Source organism: Nerophis lumbriciformis, linkage group LG05, assembly GCF_033978685.3.
Source record: "Nerophis lumbriciformis linkage group LG05, RoL_Nlum_v2.1, whole genome shotgun sequence".
NCBI lineage: Eukaryota > Metazoa > Chordata > Actinopteri > Syngnathiformes > Syngnathidae > Nerophis > Nerophis lumbriciformis.
In genome coordinates this window covers 15,024,252-15,045,215 of record NC_084552.2, presented here as the reverse complement: position 1 = coordinate 15,045,215, position 20,964 = coordinate 15,024,252, and the positions used below count along the sequence as shown (strand labels likewise).

At 47.5% G+C, this 20,964-nt stretch overlaps 1 protein-coding gene across 1 annotated transcript in view; it reads left to right on the top strand.

Moving 5' to 3' along the window:
• Positions 1-20,964, top strand: part of LOC133606854 (rho GTPase-activating protein 23-like) — a 105,541-nt gene that overhangs the window by 31,103 nt on the left and 53,474 nt on the right. Inside the window, exons 7-12 of the mRNA XM_061961233.1 lie at positions 1,640-2,906; positions 9,982-10,090; positions 12,989-13,028; positions 13,158-13,295; positions 15,611-15,919; positions 15,996-16,057. Coding sequence (XP_061817217.1) covers positions 1,640-2,906; positions 9,982-10,090; positions 12,989-13,028; positions 13,158-13,295; positions 15,611-15,919; positions 15,996-16,057 — 1,925 coding nt within the window. The remainder of the gene's footprint in view (positions 1-1,639; positions 2,907-9,981; positions 10,091-12,988; positions 13,029-13,157; positions 13,296-15,610; positions 15,920-15,995; positions 16,058-20,964) is intronic.

Below are 20,964 nucleotides of genomic sequence, written 5' to 3'. Positions count from 1 at the left end.
TTCACTGCCTCTTTAATGTGAGATAGAAAAAGAGCATCAATAACAAAAGGCGATGGTGTCAAAAAAGGGTACACACCATGAAAAAACAAATAATACTAATAGGCTTGATTAGGAAAGCTAGGCAGAACTTGGGGCATAAGAGGTCTTGAAGCTGACAAAAAGGGTGATGTCCTGCAGGCCGCATATAAAGCATGGTGTCACTCGAAGAGAACTCGGCAACTGCCAGCTGAAAGCACTCAGCTTATAAAGGGAGCCAGCTAATCAGTGCCCAGTCTACCCAACTTGCCTGTCAGCTGCATGCCACACTGTGGAAGAGAGAGAGAAAGGCGAGAGGTGGCACAACATCGATAGAATATGACACTTTGCATGTCTCATCTCATAGCAGTCTGTCGGGCGCGACAATGACTGTTTCATTTCGGTCGCATTATAGACCTCCACTCAGCCCTGTCTTTTGCCTTCAGCTGCCAGGTTGCAGTGTCGATCTTCAGTTCCCTCAAATTCCGTTTAACTGTGTCCTTGTACCGTAGTCTTGGCCTCCCTTGGTTTGATTTCCCTTCCTCCAGCTGTGAGTAGAGCAGATGTTGAGGGAGCCGCTCGTGGCTCAGTCTCTCTACATGCCCGACCCATGTTTGGGTTAGCATGTCATCCATCGATGGCATTCCAGCACGACTTAGGACCTCTGTGTTCGGGATTTTGTCTTTCCAGGAGATGCCCATGATGGCCCGAAGGTGGCGCATCATGTTGGCGGGAAGTTTCCTGACTTGCAACCTGTAGAAGGTCCAAGTTTCAGCACCGTACAAAAGTGTAGCGAGCACAGTCGCTCTGTACACCTTGCACTTGACGATTTTTTAACAAAAATTCTATTATTTTAGTTTCACCTGTACAATGAAAATGACTGAGTAAAAATCTGGTGGGAGGAACATTTTTCCCTGACTACCTATAAACATTCACCAACCGAAGGAGCATCTACTGTGGCAAATGGTTGCAAGCTTTTGACCGCTAAAACGTATTTGTCTAGCAGTAGACATCAACTGGAGCGAGAACTGCCCGCTTAGGAGCCAGTCAGAATCTGACTCTTGGCATCCTCATCTAAATGAGAAGGCATTCATTTTAATTTAACAAATGATAGCGCTAACATTCAGTAGGTCTTTGTTAATACCTGATGCATTTACGCCAAATGACTTCTGCTGGGATACGATTGGAGCGGTTCAAAAACATGACATTCATTTACGGTTAGTGCATGCTGTGTGTTCAAATGTTTCAGCAAATTGCTGATATGTCCTCCTCTTGATGAAACAGCAGCATTGCAATTATTGCATTGCAATGTTTTCTTGTAAAAATACTATAGAGCGTTTGTTCCGTCATGGGTGCCATGTCTGACGTTACTACGCATGTTGCATAATGACGTCATTACAGCTCGAAGGAATCGTTAAGAATTTTTTTTTTTTTTTAAATGGCAAGCCATTCCAAGAAATTGATACACTACTCACATGTTATTCAAAAAAATCCCAGGGAGTTTGTGTGTTTGTTCAGATACAACAGAGATTGCTTGTGTGTCACATCTCTAATTATATTGTTCTTTTTCCAGCCGTCTCAATTCCCCTTGATAATATCATGCCTTTACTCCATCTGTCCTCAGGTGCACTCCCAGGATGCGTACTTGAAAGGAAATGAGTCATATTCAGATGAGGCCAAGGACCTTCCGGAACCCCATTTTCACTATTGTTTTTCTACAAATCCCAAGTCCAATCCTTCACAGCCAAGACACAAGCTCAGTAGTCCACTGGACAACTGTGAGTACAGACCTGGTCCAACTACTTCACCAATGGACAAGCACCTTTCTATTGCGTCTCCTGAGGATGCCTGCAGCAACGTTTTCACATCAGCGAGGCCCCTTGGCCATGCTTCTTTAGCCATCAGTGCACTAGACTTTCACATTGCCAACCACTATGCTGCAATCACATCAGCAACTTTTCCCCCACCACGGAAGAGCAACCTGTCTGCCCCTGGTGACGTTCATACTGATTCTTTCTGCCACCAAGGTCTTTCAGACTTCCAGGCTGAGGTGTATGAGCACCTGTCACCCCACAAGTGGAGTATATACCAGGATTGTTTAGCAGAACAGGATTTGGGCGCCAGACCTCCATCTGCCTCTGCACAAAGAAATCTGACAGAGAGCCTGTTGTGTCATCATCAAGCTGATGCAGTTTCCAATCGTTCCTATTGGCTGGGAGACTGGGGGGATTTAAGGCCAGGAAGAACATCATGCTCAGAGAGTTTGCTGTCAGCTTATGCAGAGTATGAGCATAACTATGGCCGTTCTATAGAAACCTTAGCAAAAGCCTCTGCAGTTATAACATCATCCCCAGATCACTCTTTAGAAGGTTCTCATGTAACAAGACTCAGCCAACGACTTGAGCACCAAAGTCCAGAAACCTTTCTGTCCTGCACAGTATCTCCTTGTGGTAAGCGAGCTGGTCAGCAGGAAGCTGAACCCCAAACAAGGCTACTAAGGAATGAGGTAGTGGTCCACAACAATGGCCGCCTCCTCCAGCCAGTCCTGGCTCTAAGAGAGCCCTACAACATGGACCCACAATCAAGCCTCAGCCCCGAAAGTAGAAGCAATGCGTCTGCGAATAAAGTAGGAGTGGTGATGCGACCCAAGTCCACTCCCAACCGACCTGTATCAGAGGGCAGAGCTCAAACGGGGCATGACAGGCATGTAATCTCCATGATCAGTCTAAATCAAGATGTCCTGAAGAATAATAAAAACCCTGCTACAACTTTAAATCCAAGGTCACCTGAGTCCCCCTCTCCTGTATCTGTTGGTCCCTGTGCAAGTCGCAGGGCTAAAGGAAGCCTGGCCCAGCAGGCATATGACTCCCTGTCGTCCATTCCCTTCCTAGGTTTGTGTTTTTTCATTATATTTTAGTCTCTTTATCTCAACAATCTGCTGGCCATATAATGAGTACTTGATACAAAAACACATCTGTTTCATACAATTGTGAGGGGGAAAGAACTTCAGACATGAAAAGATTTAGGCGCAGCATACCACACTGGTACCTTGACTTACGTGTGTCCCACTTACAGTTCTTTTATGATACAAGCTCTCTATCGGCTGATTGTTAGACTTGTGAGCAAAGGTTAATGTTACAAAACTCTCCACAACGAGTTGACACAGCAAATGTCACAGTGAACCCCGTAAGATCTGACCTAAGCAACGGGTGTCCCTAATACAGTAGCTGGAAAGACTTGAAAAGATTAAGCGAGAATAGCTTTTTTTTTTCCGACCGTAGGAACGAAGAAAGTGAGCATGAAGGACAGTCTTAAGAGAAAAAAAACTTGGATAATCCATCCATCCATCCATCTTCTTCCGCTTATCCGAGGTCGGGTCGCGGGGGCAGCAGCCTAAGCAGGGAAGCCCAGACTTTCCTCTCCCCAGCCACTTCGTCCAGCTCCTCCCGGGGGATCCCGAGGCATTCCCAGGCCAGCCGGGAGACATAGTCTTCCCAACGTGTCCTGGGTCTTCCCCGTGGCCTCCTACCGGTTGGACGTGCCCTAAACACCTCCCGAGGGAGGCGTTCGGGTGGCATCCTGACCAGATGCCCGAACCACCTCATCTGGCTCCTCTCACTGTGGAGGAGCAGTGGCTTTACTTTGAGCTCCCCCCGGATGGCAGAGCTTCTCACCCTATCTCTAAGGGAGAGCCCTGCCACCCGGCGGAGGAAACTCATTTCGGCCGCTTGTACCCGTGATCTTGTCCTTTCGGTCATAACCCAAAGCTCATGACCATAGGTGAGGATGGGAACGTAGATCGACCGGTAAATTAAGAGCTTTGCCTTCCGGCTCAGCTCCTTCACCACAACGGATCGATACAGCGTCCGCATTACTGAAGATGCCGCACCGATCCGCCTGTCGATCTCACGATCCACTCTTCCCTCACTCGTGAACAAGACTCCGAGGTACTTGAACTCCTCCACTTGGGGCAGGGTCTCCTCCCCAACCCGAAGATGGCATTCCACCCTTTTCCGGGCGAGAACCATGGACTCGGACTTGGAGGTGCTGATTGTCATCCCAGTCGCTTCACACTCGGCTGCGAACCGATCCAGCGAGAGCTGAAGATCCTGGCCAGATGAAGCCATCAGGACCACATCATCTGCAAAAAGCAGAGACCTAATCCTGCAGCCACCAAACCGGATCCCCTCAACGCCTTGACTGCGCCTAGAAATTCTGTCCATAAAAGTTATGAACAGAATCGGTGACAAAGGGCAGCCTTGGCGGAGTCCAACCCTCACTGGAAACGTGTCCGACTTACTGCCGGCAATGCGGACCAAGCTCTGACACTGATCATACAGGGAGCGGACCGCCAAAATCAGACAGTCCGATACCCCATACTCTCTGAGCACTCCCCACAGGACTTCCTGAGGGACACGGTCGAATGCCTTCTCCAAGTCCACAAAACACATGTAGACTGGTTGGGCAAACTCCCATGCACCCTCAAGGACCCTGCCGAGAGTATAGAGCTGGTCCACAGTTCCACGACCAGGACGAAAACCACACTGTTCCTCCTGAATCCGAGGTTCGACTATCCGGCGTAGCCTCCTCTCCAGTACACCTGAATAGACCTTACCGGGAAGGCTGAGGAGTGTGATCCCACGATAGTTAGAACACACCCTCCGGTTCCCCTTCTTAAAGAGAGGAACCACCACCCCGGTCTGCCAATCCAGAGGTACCGCCCCCGATGTCCACGCGATGCTGCAGAGTCTTGTCAACCAAGACAGCCCCACAGCATCCAGAGCCTTAAGGAACTCCGGGCGGGTCTCATCCACCCCCGGGGCCTTGCCACCGAGGAGCTTTTTAACTACCTCAGCAACCTCAGCCCCAGAAATAGAAGAGCCCACCACAGATTCCCCAGGCACTGCTTCCTCATAGGAAGACGTGTTGGTGGGATTGAGGAGGTCTTCGAAGTATTCCCTCCACCGATCCACAACATCCGCAGTCGAGGTCAGCAGAACACCATCCTCACCATACACGGTGTTGATAGTGCACTGCTTCCCCTTCCCGAGGCGGCGGATGGTGGTCCAGAATTGCTTCGAAGCCGTCCGGAAGTCGTTTTCCATGGCTTCCCCGAACTCCTCCCATGTCCGAGTTTTTGCCTCCGCAACCGCTGAAGCCGCACACCGCTTGGCCTGTCGGTACCTGTCCGCTGCCTCAGGAGTCCTATGAGCCAAAAGAACCCGATAGGACTCCTTCTTCAGCTTGACGGCATCCCTCACCGCCGGTGTCCACCAACGGGTTCTAGGATTACCGCCACGACAGGCACCAACTACCTTGCGGCCACAGCTCCAATCAGCTGCCTCGACAATAGAGGTGCGGAACATGGTCCACTCGGACTCAATGTCCAGCACCTCCCTCGTGACATGTTCAAAGTTCTTCCGGAGGTGGGAATTGAAACTCTCTCTGACAGGAGACTCTGCCAGACGTTCCCAGCAAACCCTCACAATGCGTTTGGGCCTGCCAGGTCTGTCCGGCATCCTCCCCCACCATCGCAGCCAACTCACCACCAGGTGGTGATCGGTTGAAAGCTCCGCCCCTCTCTTCACCCGAGTGTCCAAAACATGAGGCCGCAAATCCGATGACACAACTACAAAGTCGATCATGGAACTGCGGCCTAGGGTGTCCTGGTGCCAAGTGCACATATGGACACCCTTATGTTCGAACATGGTGTTCATTATGGACAATCTGTGACGGGCACAAAAGTCCAATAACAGAACACCACTCGGGTTCAGATCCGGGCGGCCATTCTTCCCAATCACGCCTCTCCAGGTTTCACTGTCGCTGCCAACATGAGCATTGAAGTCCCCCAGTAGAACGAGGGAATCACCCGGGGGAGCACTCTCAAGTACTCCCTCGAGCGAATCCAAAAAGGGTGGGTACTCTGAGCTGCGGTTTGGCGCGTAAGCGCAAACCACAGTCAGGACCCGTCCCCCCACCCGAAGGCGGAGGGAAACTACCCTCTCGTCCACCGGGTTGAACTCCAACGTGCAGGCTCTGAGCCGGGGGGCAACAAGAATTGCCACCCCAGCCCGTCGCCTCTCATTGCCGGCAACGCCAGAGTGGAAGAGAGTCCAGCCCCTCTCGAGAGAACTGGTTCCAAAGCCCTTGCTGTGCGTCGAAGTGAGTCCGACTATATCTAGCCGGAACTTCTCAACCTCGCGCACTAGCTCAGGCTCCTTCCCCCCCAGCGAGGTGACGTTCCACGTCCCAAGAGCTAGCTTCTGTAGCCGAGGATCGGACCGCCAAGTGCCCTGCCGTCGGCTGCCGCCCAGCTCACAATGCACCCGACCTCTATGGCCCCTGCTATGGGTGGTGAGCCCATTGGAGGGGGGACTCGCGTTGCCTCTTCGGGCTGTGCCCGGCCGGGCCCCATGGGGACAGGCCCGGCCACCAGGCGCTCGCCATCGTGCCCCACCTCCGGGCCTGGCTCCAGAGGGGGGCCCCGGTGACCCGCGTCCGGGCGAGGGAAATCTGGGTCCTTTATTTTTATTCGTCATGGAGGTCTTCGAGCTGCTCTTTGTCTGATCCCTCACCTAGGACCAGTTTGTCTTGGGAGACCCTACCAGGGGGCATAAAGCCCCCGGACAACATAGCTCCTAGGATCATTGGGACACGCAAACTCCTCTACCACGGTAAGGTGGCAGCTCAGAGAGGAGGTATATATATATAAGTATATACATATATGTATATATATACATATATGTATATGTATATACATATATATATATACATATATACATATATACGTATGTATATATGTATATATACGTTATATGTGACGTTCATATGTTGTCAATATTCAGTGTTTTATCCTTCATAGTTAATATTGTAAATCCCGCATTCTTTATTTTCATGTACATTCTGGGTGTCTCATTCAGTAAAAAAATTTTAATTCGATTCCGTTTTTTAAGGCGGTCTGTCATAACGTTTTTAGCATTCAATCAGACATTAATGTGAGGTTTTGTACTGGTGTTCCTGAAAATTTGGCCCCCCCCAAGTCAAAATAATTGCCCAGGCCTGTGATATACGGTGGTACATAAGCGCCGATCCCGTGGGTGCTTCGGGGCAAGAGCACCCACGTACAATGCCGAGCAACCTTCAATCTTTAAAGTTATTTTAGAAAAATCTATCTTCTTCTTGTTAATTTTGTGGCAAGTTTGGTCCGTTTTAAACGATAAATAAGTCACAACTTATATAGTCTATAATTAACAAAACCTGGCCAAGATTTCATTGTGCCCGATAATAAACTAATGGCACCATCATCTTGACTTAGAAAACACTGCACATGAGTGAATGAAGGTCATACTTACCCACAGTGACGTGCGGTCACTGGAGGCTGGTGAGGCGGGACCTCACCTGCCATCATGGAAAGAAAAAAAAATTAAAAAGAAAAAAAATTAATTAAATTGTTCAATGTATTCAGTGATTATACTATAAAGTTATTTTCCATTTAACTTCACCAGTTTTAGATTATTTTTATTCAAAATCGCTGAATTTTCACATTTGTCGTTCAAATACTGAGAAGAGACGGTGCGGTAATCAGCAGCCAGTTGAGGCACGTCACTCAGTTGTGCCTCACCATGGATTGCGGACTCGGCTAACTGCTGGCCTGCTGTGCAGTGAGACCGTATTGCTATATGAACTATATTATACATTTCCATAGTTTAGTTACAGTAGCTGAGGTATATAATGTACAGTGTATTTTGTCAACAACTGTATGTGTGGAACGTATTTCTTGTGCTGAGCAATCATAAAACTGCTGCGAAGACGCACTGTGTGAGGCTCGCAGTAATCCCGCCTCCTGGTGCCGGTTAATGCACCCTCGCCGCAGAATGCACCCCCCAACGGGAGCGCCACCTCAACCAAAGGCCACACCCAAACCCTCCACGTGCAAGACCGAATCCACCCAAAAAAAGTCACTTAACAAGAAGCCAAAAAGTGCAAAAACAACAATGCTCGCGCCGGAGGAGCCGTGAACGACTGCAGGGACACAACATTAGGTACACCTGCAGACTGCAGCATGGATTTCATATTTCATTCATTCACAACTCCTCCAACACGAACACCACTGTTCCCGCACTTATAAGTAAAGGTAAGACCATAATAACGTTTTTTTAATTAAATGTGCTTTTTTGTGTGCTACAGTTTGTATGTGTTTAGTTAAAGTACCAATGATTGTCACACACACACTAGGTGTGGTGAAATTTGTCCTCTGCATTTGACCCATCCCTTGATCACCCCCTGGGAGGTGAGGGGAGCAGTGGGCAGCAGCGGCGCCGCGCCCGGGAATAATTTTTGGTGATTTAACCCCCAATTCCAACCCTTGTTGCTGAGTGCCAAGCAGGGAAGAATGCTGGTATGAGCTTTTAAACATAACCCGTTAACTGCTGCCAATCAAATGGTGAATAAGATACTCTTTAGGGTTCATATGTTTGTAAATCTGACTGTGATGAAGTCAGTGCCTCACCAGCCATCAACCTCACCGCACGTCACTGTTTACCCAACAGCCGTACATGTCACACTAAGAGTGGCAGTATGAACAATGCCAACACTGCGGCTCAGCTGCATTCTTGCCAACCCTCCCGATTTTTCCGGGAGACTTCCGGATTTCACTTCCTCTCCCGGGGCAAACATTCTCCGATTTTCACACGGACAACGAAATTGAGGGCGTACCGTGATGGCACTGCATTTTGCGTCCTCTACAACCTGTCGTTGCGTCCGCTTTTTCACCTAAGAAACAGCGTGCCGGCCTAGTCACATTTTGTATGCGGCGTCTGCTCAAACACTAAGTGACAGCAAGGCATACTTGTTCAACAGCCATACAGATCACACTGACGGTGGCCGTATAAACAACTATAACACTGTTACTAATATGCGCCACACTGTGAACCCACACCAAACAAGAATGACAAACACATTTCGGGAGAACATCCACACCGTAACACAACATAAACACAACAGAACAAATACCCAGAATCCCATGCATCCCTAACTCTTCCGGGCTACATTACACACCCTGCTACCACCAAACCCTGCCCACCTCAATCCACGCACGGGGGCTGTGGGGGTGTTGTTGATTTGTGGGGGGGCAGGGTTGGGGTGGCGGGCTTTGGTGGTAGCGGGGGTGTATAAAGTAGCCCGGAAGAGTTAGGGATGCATGGGATTCTGGGTATTTGTTCTGTTGTGTTACGGTGCGGATGTTCTCCCGAAATGTGTTAGTCATCTTGTTTGGTGTGGGTTCACAGTGTAGCGCATATTAGTAAGAGTGTTAAAGTTGTTTATATCGCCACCCTCAGTGTGATTTGTATGGCTGTTGACTAAGTATACCTTGCAGTCACTGCTGTGTGTCTGCAGAAGCCTCATATAACATATAACTGGGCTGGCACGCTGTTTGTTCAGGCCGTAGAGGGCGCTAAAGGTAGTGACATCACGGCACGCCCTTATTATTGTTGTTTGGGTGAAAATCAGCATACATTCGAGAGAATAGTTGACCTGAAATTCGGGAGTCTACCGGAAAAATCGGGAGAGTTGGCAAGTGTGACCCTGTCAAGCATCATTCATATAAAACTCGTGGGGCGCACTAACATTACATTTTCATATTAAAGTGCGGGCCGCGTGTCTGAGACCCTTGGTTTATACATAGCACAAAGCAAAAAAAAAAACTTTTTATGCAGTGTTATTTCAATTTAAATTTCAAAAGAGTTTTGTGGCTCCCATTGTTTTCTTTAATTTGTGAAACGGGTCAAAATGGCTCTTTGAGTGGTAAAGGTTGCCGACCCCTGCTCTAAACATACGAAAATACATGTTCTTACAACAATATGCTCTTTTGTAGTATTTTCTCTGAATTGACTATGGTTTACGAATACTTTCTATCGGCATTTTCATCCACCAATCTTACTTTTGTTCTTGTTGTATATATGTCAGGTAGTATTAAAGGACGCCGCTCTTCATATTTGCTGGCCATTACGACGGAGAGGTCCAAGTCCTGTGATGAAGGTCTGAACACCTTTAGGGAAGAGGGACATGTTTTCTCGTAAGCTCCAACACTCGGCTTTTTAACTTTTTACAAACATCTTGTTATTGTTCCAGGAATGTATTTTCATGTAGTTTTAAAAAACCCAAAACCAGTGAAGTTGGCCCGTTGTGTAAATGGTAAATAAAAACAGAATAAAATGATTGGCAAATCCTTTTCAACTTATATTCAATTGAATAGACTGCAAAGACAAGACATTTAATGTTCACACTGAGAAAAGTATTTAATTTTTTTTGCAAATAATCATTAAGTTAGAATTTAATAGCAGCAATACATTGCAAAAAAGTTGGCACAGGGCCATTTTTACCACTGTGTTACATGGCCTTTCCTTTTAACAACACTCAGTAAACGTTTGGGAACTGAGGAGACCAATTTTTTAAGCTTTTCGGGTGGAATTCTTTCCCATTCTTTCTTGATGTACAGCTTAAGTTGTTCAACAGTCCGGGGGTCTCTGTTGTGGTATTTTAGGCTTCATAATCCGCCACACATTTTCAATGGGAGACAGGTCTGGACTACAGGCAGGCCAGTCTAGTACCCGCACTCTTTTACTATGAAGCCTCGCTGTTGTAACACGTGGCTTCGTATTGTCTTGCTGAAATAAGCAGGGGCGTCCATGGTAACGTTGCTTGGATGGCAACATATGTTGCTCCAAAACCTGTATGTACCTTTCAGCATTAATGGTGCCTTCACAGATGTGTAAGTTACCCATGTCTTGGGCACTAATACACCCCCATACCATCACAGATGCTGGCTTTTCAACTTTGCGCCTATAACTGTCTGATGGTTCTTTTCCTCTTTGGTCCGGATGACGCAACGTCCACAGTTTCCAGAAACAATTTGAAATGTGGACTGGTCAGACCACAGAACACTTTTCCACTTTGCATCAGTCCATCTTAGATGAGCTCGGGCCCAGCGAAGCCGGCAGCCTTTATGGGTGTTGTTAATAAATGGCTTTGGCTTTGCATAGTAGAGTTTTAATTTGCACTTACAGATGTAGCGACCAACTGTAGTTACTGACAGTGATTTCTGAAGTGTTCCTGAGCCCATGTGGTGATATCCTTTACACACTGATGTCGCTTTTTGATGCAGTACCGCCAGAGGGATCGAAGGTCATGGGCATTTAATGTTGGTTTTCGGCCTTGCCGCTTATGTGCAGCGATTTCTCTACGTTCTCTGAAACTTTTGATGATATTACAAGATTCAAGATGATTTATTGTCAATTCTTAACACATTTGAACTGAAAAGTAAATTTTCGTTACAATCCCACTAAGAGCAGACATACGTTACAGGGAGACAAGACGAGACCGCCAACAGAGCAGCCATTTTTACGGCGCTCCTTAAAAAAGGTGGGAAAAAGGTGATATTGGAAAAGGGGGGAAGAGTAAAAAAAACATCAGTCAAAGGCTGGACCCAAAGGAGGGGGTCCAGACTGAGTCCAAGGGAAAAAAACTAATTTGCAATGCACACATAAACACGTTACATGTAGTCACAACAAACTCGCAACAGAGGGAGGGGGAGTTGGAGCAAACAAGCGGTGGTGAAGGCGTTGGTTGGGGAAGGGGCGGGTGCGTGCATGTATGCCCAATTTTCTTGGGTGTGATGTTGAAATGTTTTTGTGGACTGGGGCCGATCTAAGAGTTTGACACCAGGAGTTGTTGATGGAAAGGGAGGTCAAAAGCGTCCATTGTTGATGTGTCCTCGGGGGTGTTTTTCAGAACAGCCTGTTCCTGCGTCAAGGCCATTCGAGGGAGTCAAATCGTAGATTAAGATGTTGTTTCCCGCGAGCAGTCAAAAAAAACAATGACTTGCCTGCTCTATTTGTCCATGCTGGTTTTTCTCAAATTCAATTCAATTCTCCTTCTCAGCAAACTTCTCCATGATGTGATCCATCTTGCGATTGAGATCAGAAATCGCTGCAGTCTGTGATCCCACAGCCCGACCCAAACCTTCCATTGCGACGAACAGCCTTTGGGCTCCTTGAGTGACTGCCATCGTCTTCCGAATTTGACGATAGACCAGAGCAATGCCCAGCCCAATCAGCAGGTGCCTCGCGATCATGGTTCCAAACAGGTAGATGTCTTCCACGTCCTCGATGGAAAGGACTGAGAGGCACATGATTCTCCATTCATCCCAGGAGTCTCTCACGTACCCCACAGCAATGGTTCCATCAGGGCAGCCAGGCTCCCCCGAACCTCTTTTCCTTATCGAAAAGACTTTGTCAATTGCGTCGAGAGTCCAGCTGATCATATCCATGTTTGATGTTTAGATTTGAGGACAGCGCAAAGAAAGAGGCTTCAAAGTTCAGACAAGACAAAACGAAGAGAGCGAGCCGGGAAGGAGGGAGCGGAGAAAAATGCGACCGCCAACACCAGAGGCAAGACAGAAAGCTGGACCGTAGATGGTGAAATCCCTAAATTCCTTGCAATAGCTGGTTGAGAAATGTTGTTCTTAAACTGTTCGACAATTTCCTCACGCATTTGTTCACAAAGTTGTGACCCTCGCCCCATCCTAGGGAAGCTGCTTTTATACCCAATCATGGCACCCACCTGTTCCCAATTACCCTGTTCACCTGTGGGATGTTCCAAATAAGTGTTTGACGAGCATTCCTCAACTTTATCAGTCTTTTTTGAAACATGTCGCAGGCATCAAATTCCAAATGAGCTAATATTTCCAAAAAATGACATAGTTTACCAGTTCGAACATTAAGTATCTTGTCTTTGCAGTCTATTCAATTGAATATAAGTTGAAAATAATTAGCAAATCATTGTATTCTGTTTTTATTTACCATTTACACAACGGGCCGACTTCACTGGTTTTGGGTTTTGTACAATGTAATCATACAGTATCATACTTGATGCCTGAACATAAGACGGAATTTGTTCGCATTGTCTCTGACAGAAAACTACCAAAAAGAGTCAAGAGCTTTTTCATCAATGAGGTGAGTTTTTGTCACTGTGTTTTGTAGCAAATACTGCCTATTATAAAAAAGTACAAAATACTGTATATTTGTCATTGGACAATTTTCCCCCCAAAAAAACCTGTTGATAAATGCAATGCATTGTGTTAGTCTCTTGAGAACTTGAAAGCACAGGAGGAAGCCCGGTCCAAACATCACTCCACTTCTGAACTGGGGACAATCAATTTCAGCAACATCCGCAAGGAAGGCTGGCTACACTACAAACAGATTCTCACAGAAAAGGGCAAGGTAAAAAAAAAAATGATTGCACTTAATGATTCATGCCTAATGATTCCACCTCCTGAAGACAGAGTGATTAGGTTCATGCAGAATAATGAAAGCCAGATGAGCTCAGGCCCAGCGAAGCCGGCGGCGTTTCTGGGTGTTGTTGATACATGGGTTTGGCTTTGCATAGTAGAGTTTTAACTTGCACTTACAGATGTAGCGACAAACTGTAGTTACTGACTGTGGTTTTCTGAAATGTTCCTGAGCCCATGTGGTGATATCTTTTACACACTGATGTCGCTTTTTGATGCAGTACCGCCTAAGTGATCGAAGGTCTGTAATATCGCTTACGTGCAGTGATTTCTCCAGATTCTTTGAAACCTTTGATGATATTACGGACAGTAGATGGTGAAATCCCGAAATTCCTTGCAATAGCTGGTTGAGAAAGGTTTTTCTTAAACTGTTCAACAATTTGCTCACGCATTTGTTGACAAAGTGGTGACCCTCGCCCCATCCTTGTTTGTGAATGACTGAGCATTTCATGGAATCTACTTTAATACCCAATCATGGCACCCACCTGTTCCCAATTTGACCTGTTCACCTGTGGGATGTTCCAAATAAGTGTTTGATGAGCATTCCTCAACTTTATCAGTATTTATTGCCACCTTTCCCAACTTCTTTGTCACGTGTTGCTGGTATCAAATTCTAAAGTTAATGATTATTTGCTAAAAAAAAAAATGTTTATCAGTTTGAACATCAAATATGTTGTCTTTGTAGCATATTCAACTGAATATGGGTTGAAAATGATTTGCAAATCATTGTATTACATTTATATTTACATCTAACACAATTTCCCAACTCATATGGAAACGGGGTTTGTACACACCGGACATGGTGTAATCCCTAAATTCCTTGCAATAGCTTGTTGAGAAAAGTTCTTTAACTGTTCGACAATTTGCTCACGCATTTGTTGACAAAGTGGTAACCCTCGCCCCATCCTTGTTTGTGAATGACTGAGCATTTCCTGGAAGCTGCTTTTATACCCAATCATGGCACCCACCTGTTCCCAATTAGCCTGTTCACCTGTTAAGAATGTTCCAAATAAGTGTTTGATGAGCATTCCTCAACTCTCTCAGTCTTTTTTGTCACCTGTGCAAGCTTTTTTAGAAACATGTTGCAGGCATCACATTCCAAATGAGCTAATATTTGCAAAAAAACAACAAAGTTTTCCAGTTCGGACAATTAAGTATCTTGTCTTTGCAGTCTATTCAATTGAATATAAGTTGAACAGGATTTGCAAATCATTGTCCATCCATCCATCCATCTTCTTCCGCTTATCCGAGGTCGGGTCGCGGGGGCAGCAGCCTAAGCAGGGAAGCCCAGACTTTTCTCTCCCCAGCCACTTCGTCCAGCTCTTCCCGGGGGATCCCGAGGCGTTCCCAGGCCAGCCGGGAGACATAGTCTTCCCAACGTGTCCTGGGTCTTCCCCGTGGCCTCCTACCGGTCGGACGTGCCCTAAACACCTCCCTAGGGAGGCGTTCGGGTGGCATCCTGACCAGATGCCCGAACCACCTCATCTGGCTTCTCTCGATGTGGAGGAGCAGCGGCTTTACTTTGAGTTCCTCCCGGATGACAGAGCTTCTCACCCTATCTCTAAGGGAGAGCCCCGCCACCCGGCGGAGGAAACTCATTTCGGCCGCTTGTACCCGTGATCTTGTCCTTTCGGTCATAACCCAAAGCTCGTGATCATAGGTGAGGATGGGAACGTAGATCAACCGGTAAATTGAGAGCTTTGCCTTCCGGCTCAGCTCTTTCTTCACCACAACGGATCGATACAGCGTCCGCATTACTTAAGACGCAGCACCGATCCGCCTATCGATCTCACGATCCACTCTCCCCTCACTCGTGAACAAGACTCCGAGGTACTTGAACTCCTCCACTTGGGGCAAGATCTCCTCCCCAACCCGGAGATGGCACTCCACCCTTTTCCGGGCGAGAACCATGGACTCGGACTTGGAGGTGCTGATTCTCATCCCAGTCGCTTCACACTCGGCTGCGAACCGATCCAGCGAGAGCTGAAGATCCTGGCCAGATGAAGCCATCAGGACCACAAAAAGCAGAGACCTAATCCCGCAGCCACCAAACCGGATCCCCTCAACACCCTGACTGCGACTAGAAGTTCTGTCCATAAAAGTTATGAACAGAATCGGTTCTGCAAATCATTGTATTCTGTTTTTATTTACCATTTACACAACGTACCAACTTCACTGGTTTTGCTATTTCATATATTTTGTGTAACTTATACACCCCAATGTTGTCCATCTCTTGTTATTTTCCAGAAGGTCGGTGGTGGCATACGTCCTTGGAAACACGTCTTTTCCGTGCTGCGTCCGCATTGGGTCCTCCTGTACAAAGACAAAAGAGAGGCTGTCCTTCACGGGGAAGGTGCTGGTCCAGGTCTGGACGAATACCCCCCGATCAGCATTTGTGGCTGCCTGATCGACATCGCTTACAGCGAAACAAAGCGGAAGCACACTCTGAGACTGACCACCCAGAACTTCTGCGAGTATCTGCTCCAGGCGGAGAGCAGGGACGATATGTTGGCGTGGATCAAGCTCATCAGGGAGAACAGCAAGATGGACAATGAGGTCAAATACGTTCATTCTTGGAAAACCCAACTCAGACTCGGACTGACTGCTTTATTGTTATTTCCATGTGTTGTAGGATGTTGGTTCATCAAGACAGGCTCTGATCAACAAAAAGCTGAATGACTACAGGAAACACAGGTTAGCAATATAGCAGAAAGTCTCCTTTATTGTTGATATTGATACATACTGACTGTTAGCATGCTAACGTTAACTTGCTAACTTTTTAAACAATTTTAGAGCCAAACGCATCAGACTCATATGATTTAGTACTTGATGCATGCTAACTGTTAGCATGCTAACTTTTATAGCCAGTTTTTCAGCCGAACACCCCAGAGTCCTGTACATACTTGCCAACCCTCCCGGATTTTCCGGGAGACTCCCGAAATTCAGCGCCTCTCCCGAAAACCTCCCGGGACAAATTTTCTCCCAAAAATCTCCCGAAATTCAGGCGGAGCTTGAGGCCACGCCCCCTCCAGCTCCACGCGGACCTGAGTCCGCTTTCCCACAATATAAAGAATGTCTACAGTAAAGCAGTCCGTCTGCCGTAAACAGCAATGTTGTGACACTCTTAAACAAGACAATACTGCCATCTAGTGCATTTGATGAAAGCACTTTTGTGCGTGCCACACAGCAATGCATAATAAGAGAGGGTGTTCAGCATGGTTAGAAAGATAGTGACAGAGAATAGAACAAGGATGGACAATTCAACCCTTAACTCAACAATGAGTAGATGAGTGTTATGTGTGTGTATATGTGTAAATAAATGAACACTGAAATTCAAGTATTTCTTTTATTGATATATATATATATATATATATATATATATATATATATATATATATATATATGTATGAGGCCTGAGGATCCACCAGACCAGGATGGGCTGCATAAGGAGAAAGCAAGCTGAGCAACGCACAGAGCCAGTGCCTAGTACTGACCCTGGTGAGACGGAGGAGGAGCAGGAACCGGAGTCACCCCACAGTGTCCAGAACCTCCATGCTCAACATGCTGTACCCGGCAAACCATCTGAACAGCGCCGGGTCTTATGGCCTGCTGCAAACAAGGAATCTGAATGGCGACAGTTTGACGAGGATGTTGATGCTACCCTTGATGCAGCATGCAGAGGGGAAGTTGATCGGCGACTGCAGCTGATGAGTACACTGATCATCAGCATGGGTGCTGAGAGATTTGGCATCAAACAACCCAAGGCTCAGAACATCGCCAGGCCAAACCGGCGGGAGACCAAGATCGCCCAGCTCAGGAAAGAACTGAAGGCCTTAAAACATCAGTATAAGAGGGCGAGTGAGGAGGAACGACCAGCCCTGTCAGAGCTCAGGGACATCCTGAAGCAGAAGCTCATCTCTCTCCGACGTGCTGAGGGACATAGGAGAAGGGGCAGAGAGAGGGCGCGCAAGCGCACTGCCTTCATAGCAAACCCTTTTGGATTTACGAAACAGCTGCTGGGGCAGAAGCGGAGCGGGACCCTTGTCTGCTCTGAAGAGGAGATCAATCAGCACCTCAGTAACACATACAGCGACAGTAGGAGAGAAGAAGATCTTCCCCCCTGCAGAGGGCTACCCACACCATCAGAACCCTCCTTTCAGTTTAACATCAAAGAGCCCACCTTGGCAGAAGTCAGGGACACCGTCCGAGCCGCAAGGACCAGCGCAACCCCAGGCCCGAGTGGAGTGCCATACAAAGTCTACAAGCATTGCCCGAGACTCCTGGAGAGGCTGTGGAGACTCATCAGGGTAGTATGGCGGAGGGGGAAGGCAGCCAAGCAGTGGCGCCATGCAGAGGGTGTCTGGATACCAAAGGAGGAGAATGCAAGTGACATCACGCAGTTCCGTACCATCTCCCTGCTCAGCGTGGAAGGCAAGATCTTTTTCAAGATTCTTGCCAACAGGTTGACAGAGTACCTCCTGAGGAATTCGTACATCGACACCACAGTGCAGAAGGGAGGAGTCCCAGGCATGCCAGGCTGCTTGGAACACACAGGAGTGGTTACCCAGCTGATCCGGGAGGCAAGGGAAAATCAAGGAGACCTGGCTGTCCTTTGGCTTGACCTTGCCAATGCCTATGGATCCATTCCACACAAGCTCGTGACAACAGCCTTGACGACACATCATGTTCCAGAGAAGATCACTGAACTCATACGAGACTACTACAGTAGTTTCAATCTGAGATTCACCTCTGGAGCAATAACATCTGCATGGCACCGCCTGGAGAAGGGCATCATCACAGGGTGCACCATATCAGTGGCACTGTTCGCCCTAGCGATGAACATGCTGGTCAAGGCAGCAGAAGTGGAATGCAGGGGTCCGAAGTCCAGTTCCGGCATTCGCCAACCTCCGATCCGAGCCTTCATGGATGATCTGACTGTCACAACATCATCAGTGACAGGGTGTCGGTGGCTCCTCCGCGGACTGGAAAGGATCATCACATGGGCGAGAATGATGTTCAAGCCAGCCAAGTCCAGGTCCCTGGTTTTGAGGAAGGGGAGAGTGGAGAACAAACACCGCTTCAGCCTGGATGGAGTCCCCATACCATCAGTGTCAGAAAAGCCTGTGAAGAGTCTGGGGAAGATTTTTGACAGCACCCTGAAGGACAAGGCAGCAGTGCAGTCAGCCCATGTGGAGCTGAAGACCTGGCTATCAGCAGTGGACAAGTCGGGCCTCCCCGGGAAGTTCAAGGCTTGGATATACCAACATGGCATCCTGCCGAGAATCCATTGGCCGCTGCTCATCTACGAAGTGCCAGTAACCATTGTGGAGGGCTTTGAACGCAACATCAGCCAGTACCTGCGTAGGTGGCTGGGCTTGCCGAAGAGCCTAAGCAGCATCGCCCTGTATGGGAACACCAACAAGCTGCAACTTCCCTTCACCGGATTGACTGAGGAGTTTAAAGTCACCAGAGCCAGGGAGGTGTTACTTTACAGAGACTCATCTGACACCAGAGTCTACTCTGCTGGCATCAAGGTCAGAACTGGGAGGAAGTGGAAGGCACAGGAGGCCGTTGACCAGGCAGAAGCAAGGCTGAGACATGGCGTCTTAGTAGGTGCTGTGGCGGTCGGTCGAGCTGGGCTGGGTAGCCATACAAGACCACGCTACGACAAAGCCCAGGGTCGAGAGAGACGGCTGATGGTGCAGGGAGAGATCCGTGCAGAGGTTGAGGAGGAACGCCGGAGCAAGACAGTGGCCATGCGCCAGCAAGGAGCCTGGACAAATTGGGACCACGCATCTACCCGGAAGATCACCTGGACAGAACTTTGGAAGTCAGAACCAGCAAGACTCAAGTTCCTGATCCAGTCAGTGTATGATGTCCTCCCAAGTCCATCCAATCTTCATTGCTGGGGGCTAGTAGAAACACCTGAATGTCCACTGTGCAAGGCACGGGGTTCCCTGGAGCACATCCTGAGCTGCTGCCCTAAAGCCCTGGGAGAGGGGAGGTACACTTGGCGCCACGACCAGGTGCTGAAGGCAGTAGCAGACACCATTGGCACTGGAATCCAGCAGAACAAACGTCAGCTCCCAGTCAGGCATAACATCTCCTTCGTCAAGGCAGGGGACAAACCACAGGCTGGATTTAAGGCCCCAACCGGACTGCTAGCCACAGCCCGTGACTGGCAGCTTCAGGTGGATCTCGGCAGACAGCTGAAGTTTCCAGAGCGCATAGCAAGGACATCGCTGAGGCCAGACCTTGTCTTAAATTCTGACTCAACGAAACAAGTTGTGCTGCTGGAACTTACAGTCCCCTGGGAAGACCGGATGGAGGAGGCCCATGAGCGAAAGAAGGCCAAATACCTTGAGCTGGTCGAGACATGCAGAGAGAGCGGCTGGAGGACCCGCTGTGAGCCTATAGAAGTGGGCTGCAGGGGCTTTCTAGGGCAATCTGTGCATCAAGCATTCAGACTTCTTGGAATCAGAGGGTTGCTGGAGAGAAAAGCCACCAGAAATATCAGTGAGGCTGCTGAGAAAGCCTCTAGGTGGTTGTGGATCAAGAGGGGAGACAGATGGAGTAGTTCGCTGCTTGGACACAAGCCGGGGCCTGATCAGCCCCGGTTGGGTCGCCCAGGCGAGGGTGTATAGAGATCAAAGACCCGAAACACCCAATGAACCTCGGTTCTTTACTGATGATGTGTTCAAGCTGCACCGCAAGGTGTTTCTCAAATCTATATATATATATATATATATATATATATATATATATATATAGCTAGAATTCACTGAAAGTCAATTATTTCTTTTATATATATATATATATATCTATATCCATCCATCCATCCATCCATCCATTTTCTACCGCTTATTCCCTTCGGGGTCGCGGGGATAGATAGATATATATATATATGTATATATACATATATATATATACACAGGTATATATATATATATATATATATATATATATATATATATATATATATATATATATATATATATATATATATATATATACATATATATATATATATATATATGAAATACTTGACTTGGTGAATTCTAGCTGTAAATATACTCCTCCCCTCTTAACCACGCCCCCGCCCCAACCACGCCCCCCGCAACCACCCCCCACCTCCCGAAATTGGAGGTCTCAAGGTTGGCAAGTATGGTCCTGTAGCTTGGTACCTGACACATGTTAGCATGCTAGCATACTAACTTTAGCATGGTAAGTTTTTAAGCTAATTTTGCACCCTAGCGCCTCGGACTCATATAACTTGTTACTCTACACATGTTAACGAGGGATGTCCGATAATGGCTTTTTGCCGATATCCGATATTCCGATATTGTCCAACTCTTTAATTACCGATACCGATATCAACCGATATATACAGTCGTGGAAAAAGCACATTATTATGCCTAATTTGGACAACCAGGTATGATGAAGATAAGGTCCTTTTTAAAAAAAATTAATAAAATAAAATAAGATAAATAAATTAAAAATATTTTCTTGGGAATCAGCACCTCCAAATCCGAGTCCATGGTTCTCGCCCGGAAAAGGGTGGAGTGCCATCTCCGGTTTGGGGAGGAGCTCTTGCCCCAAGT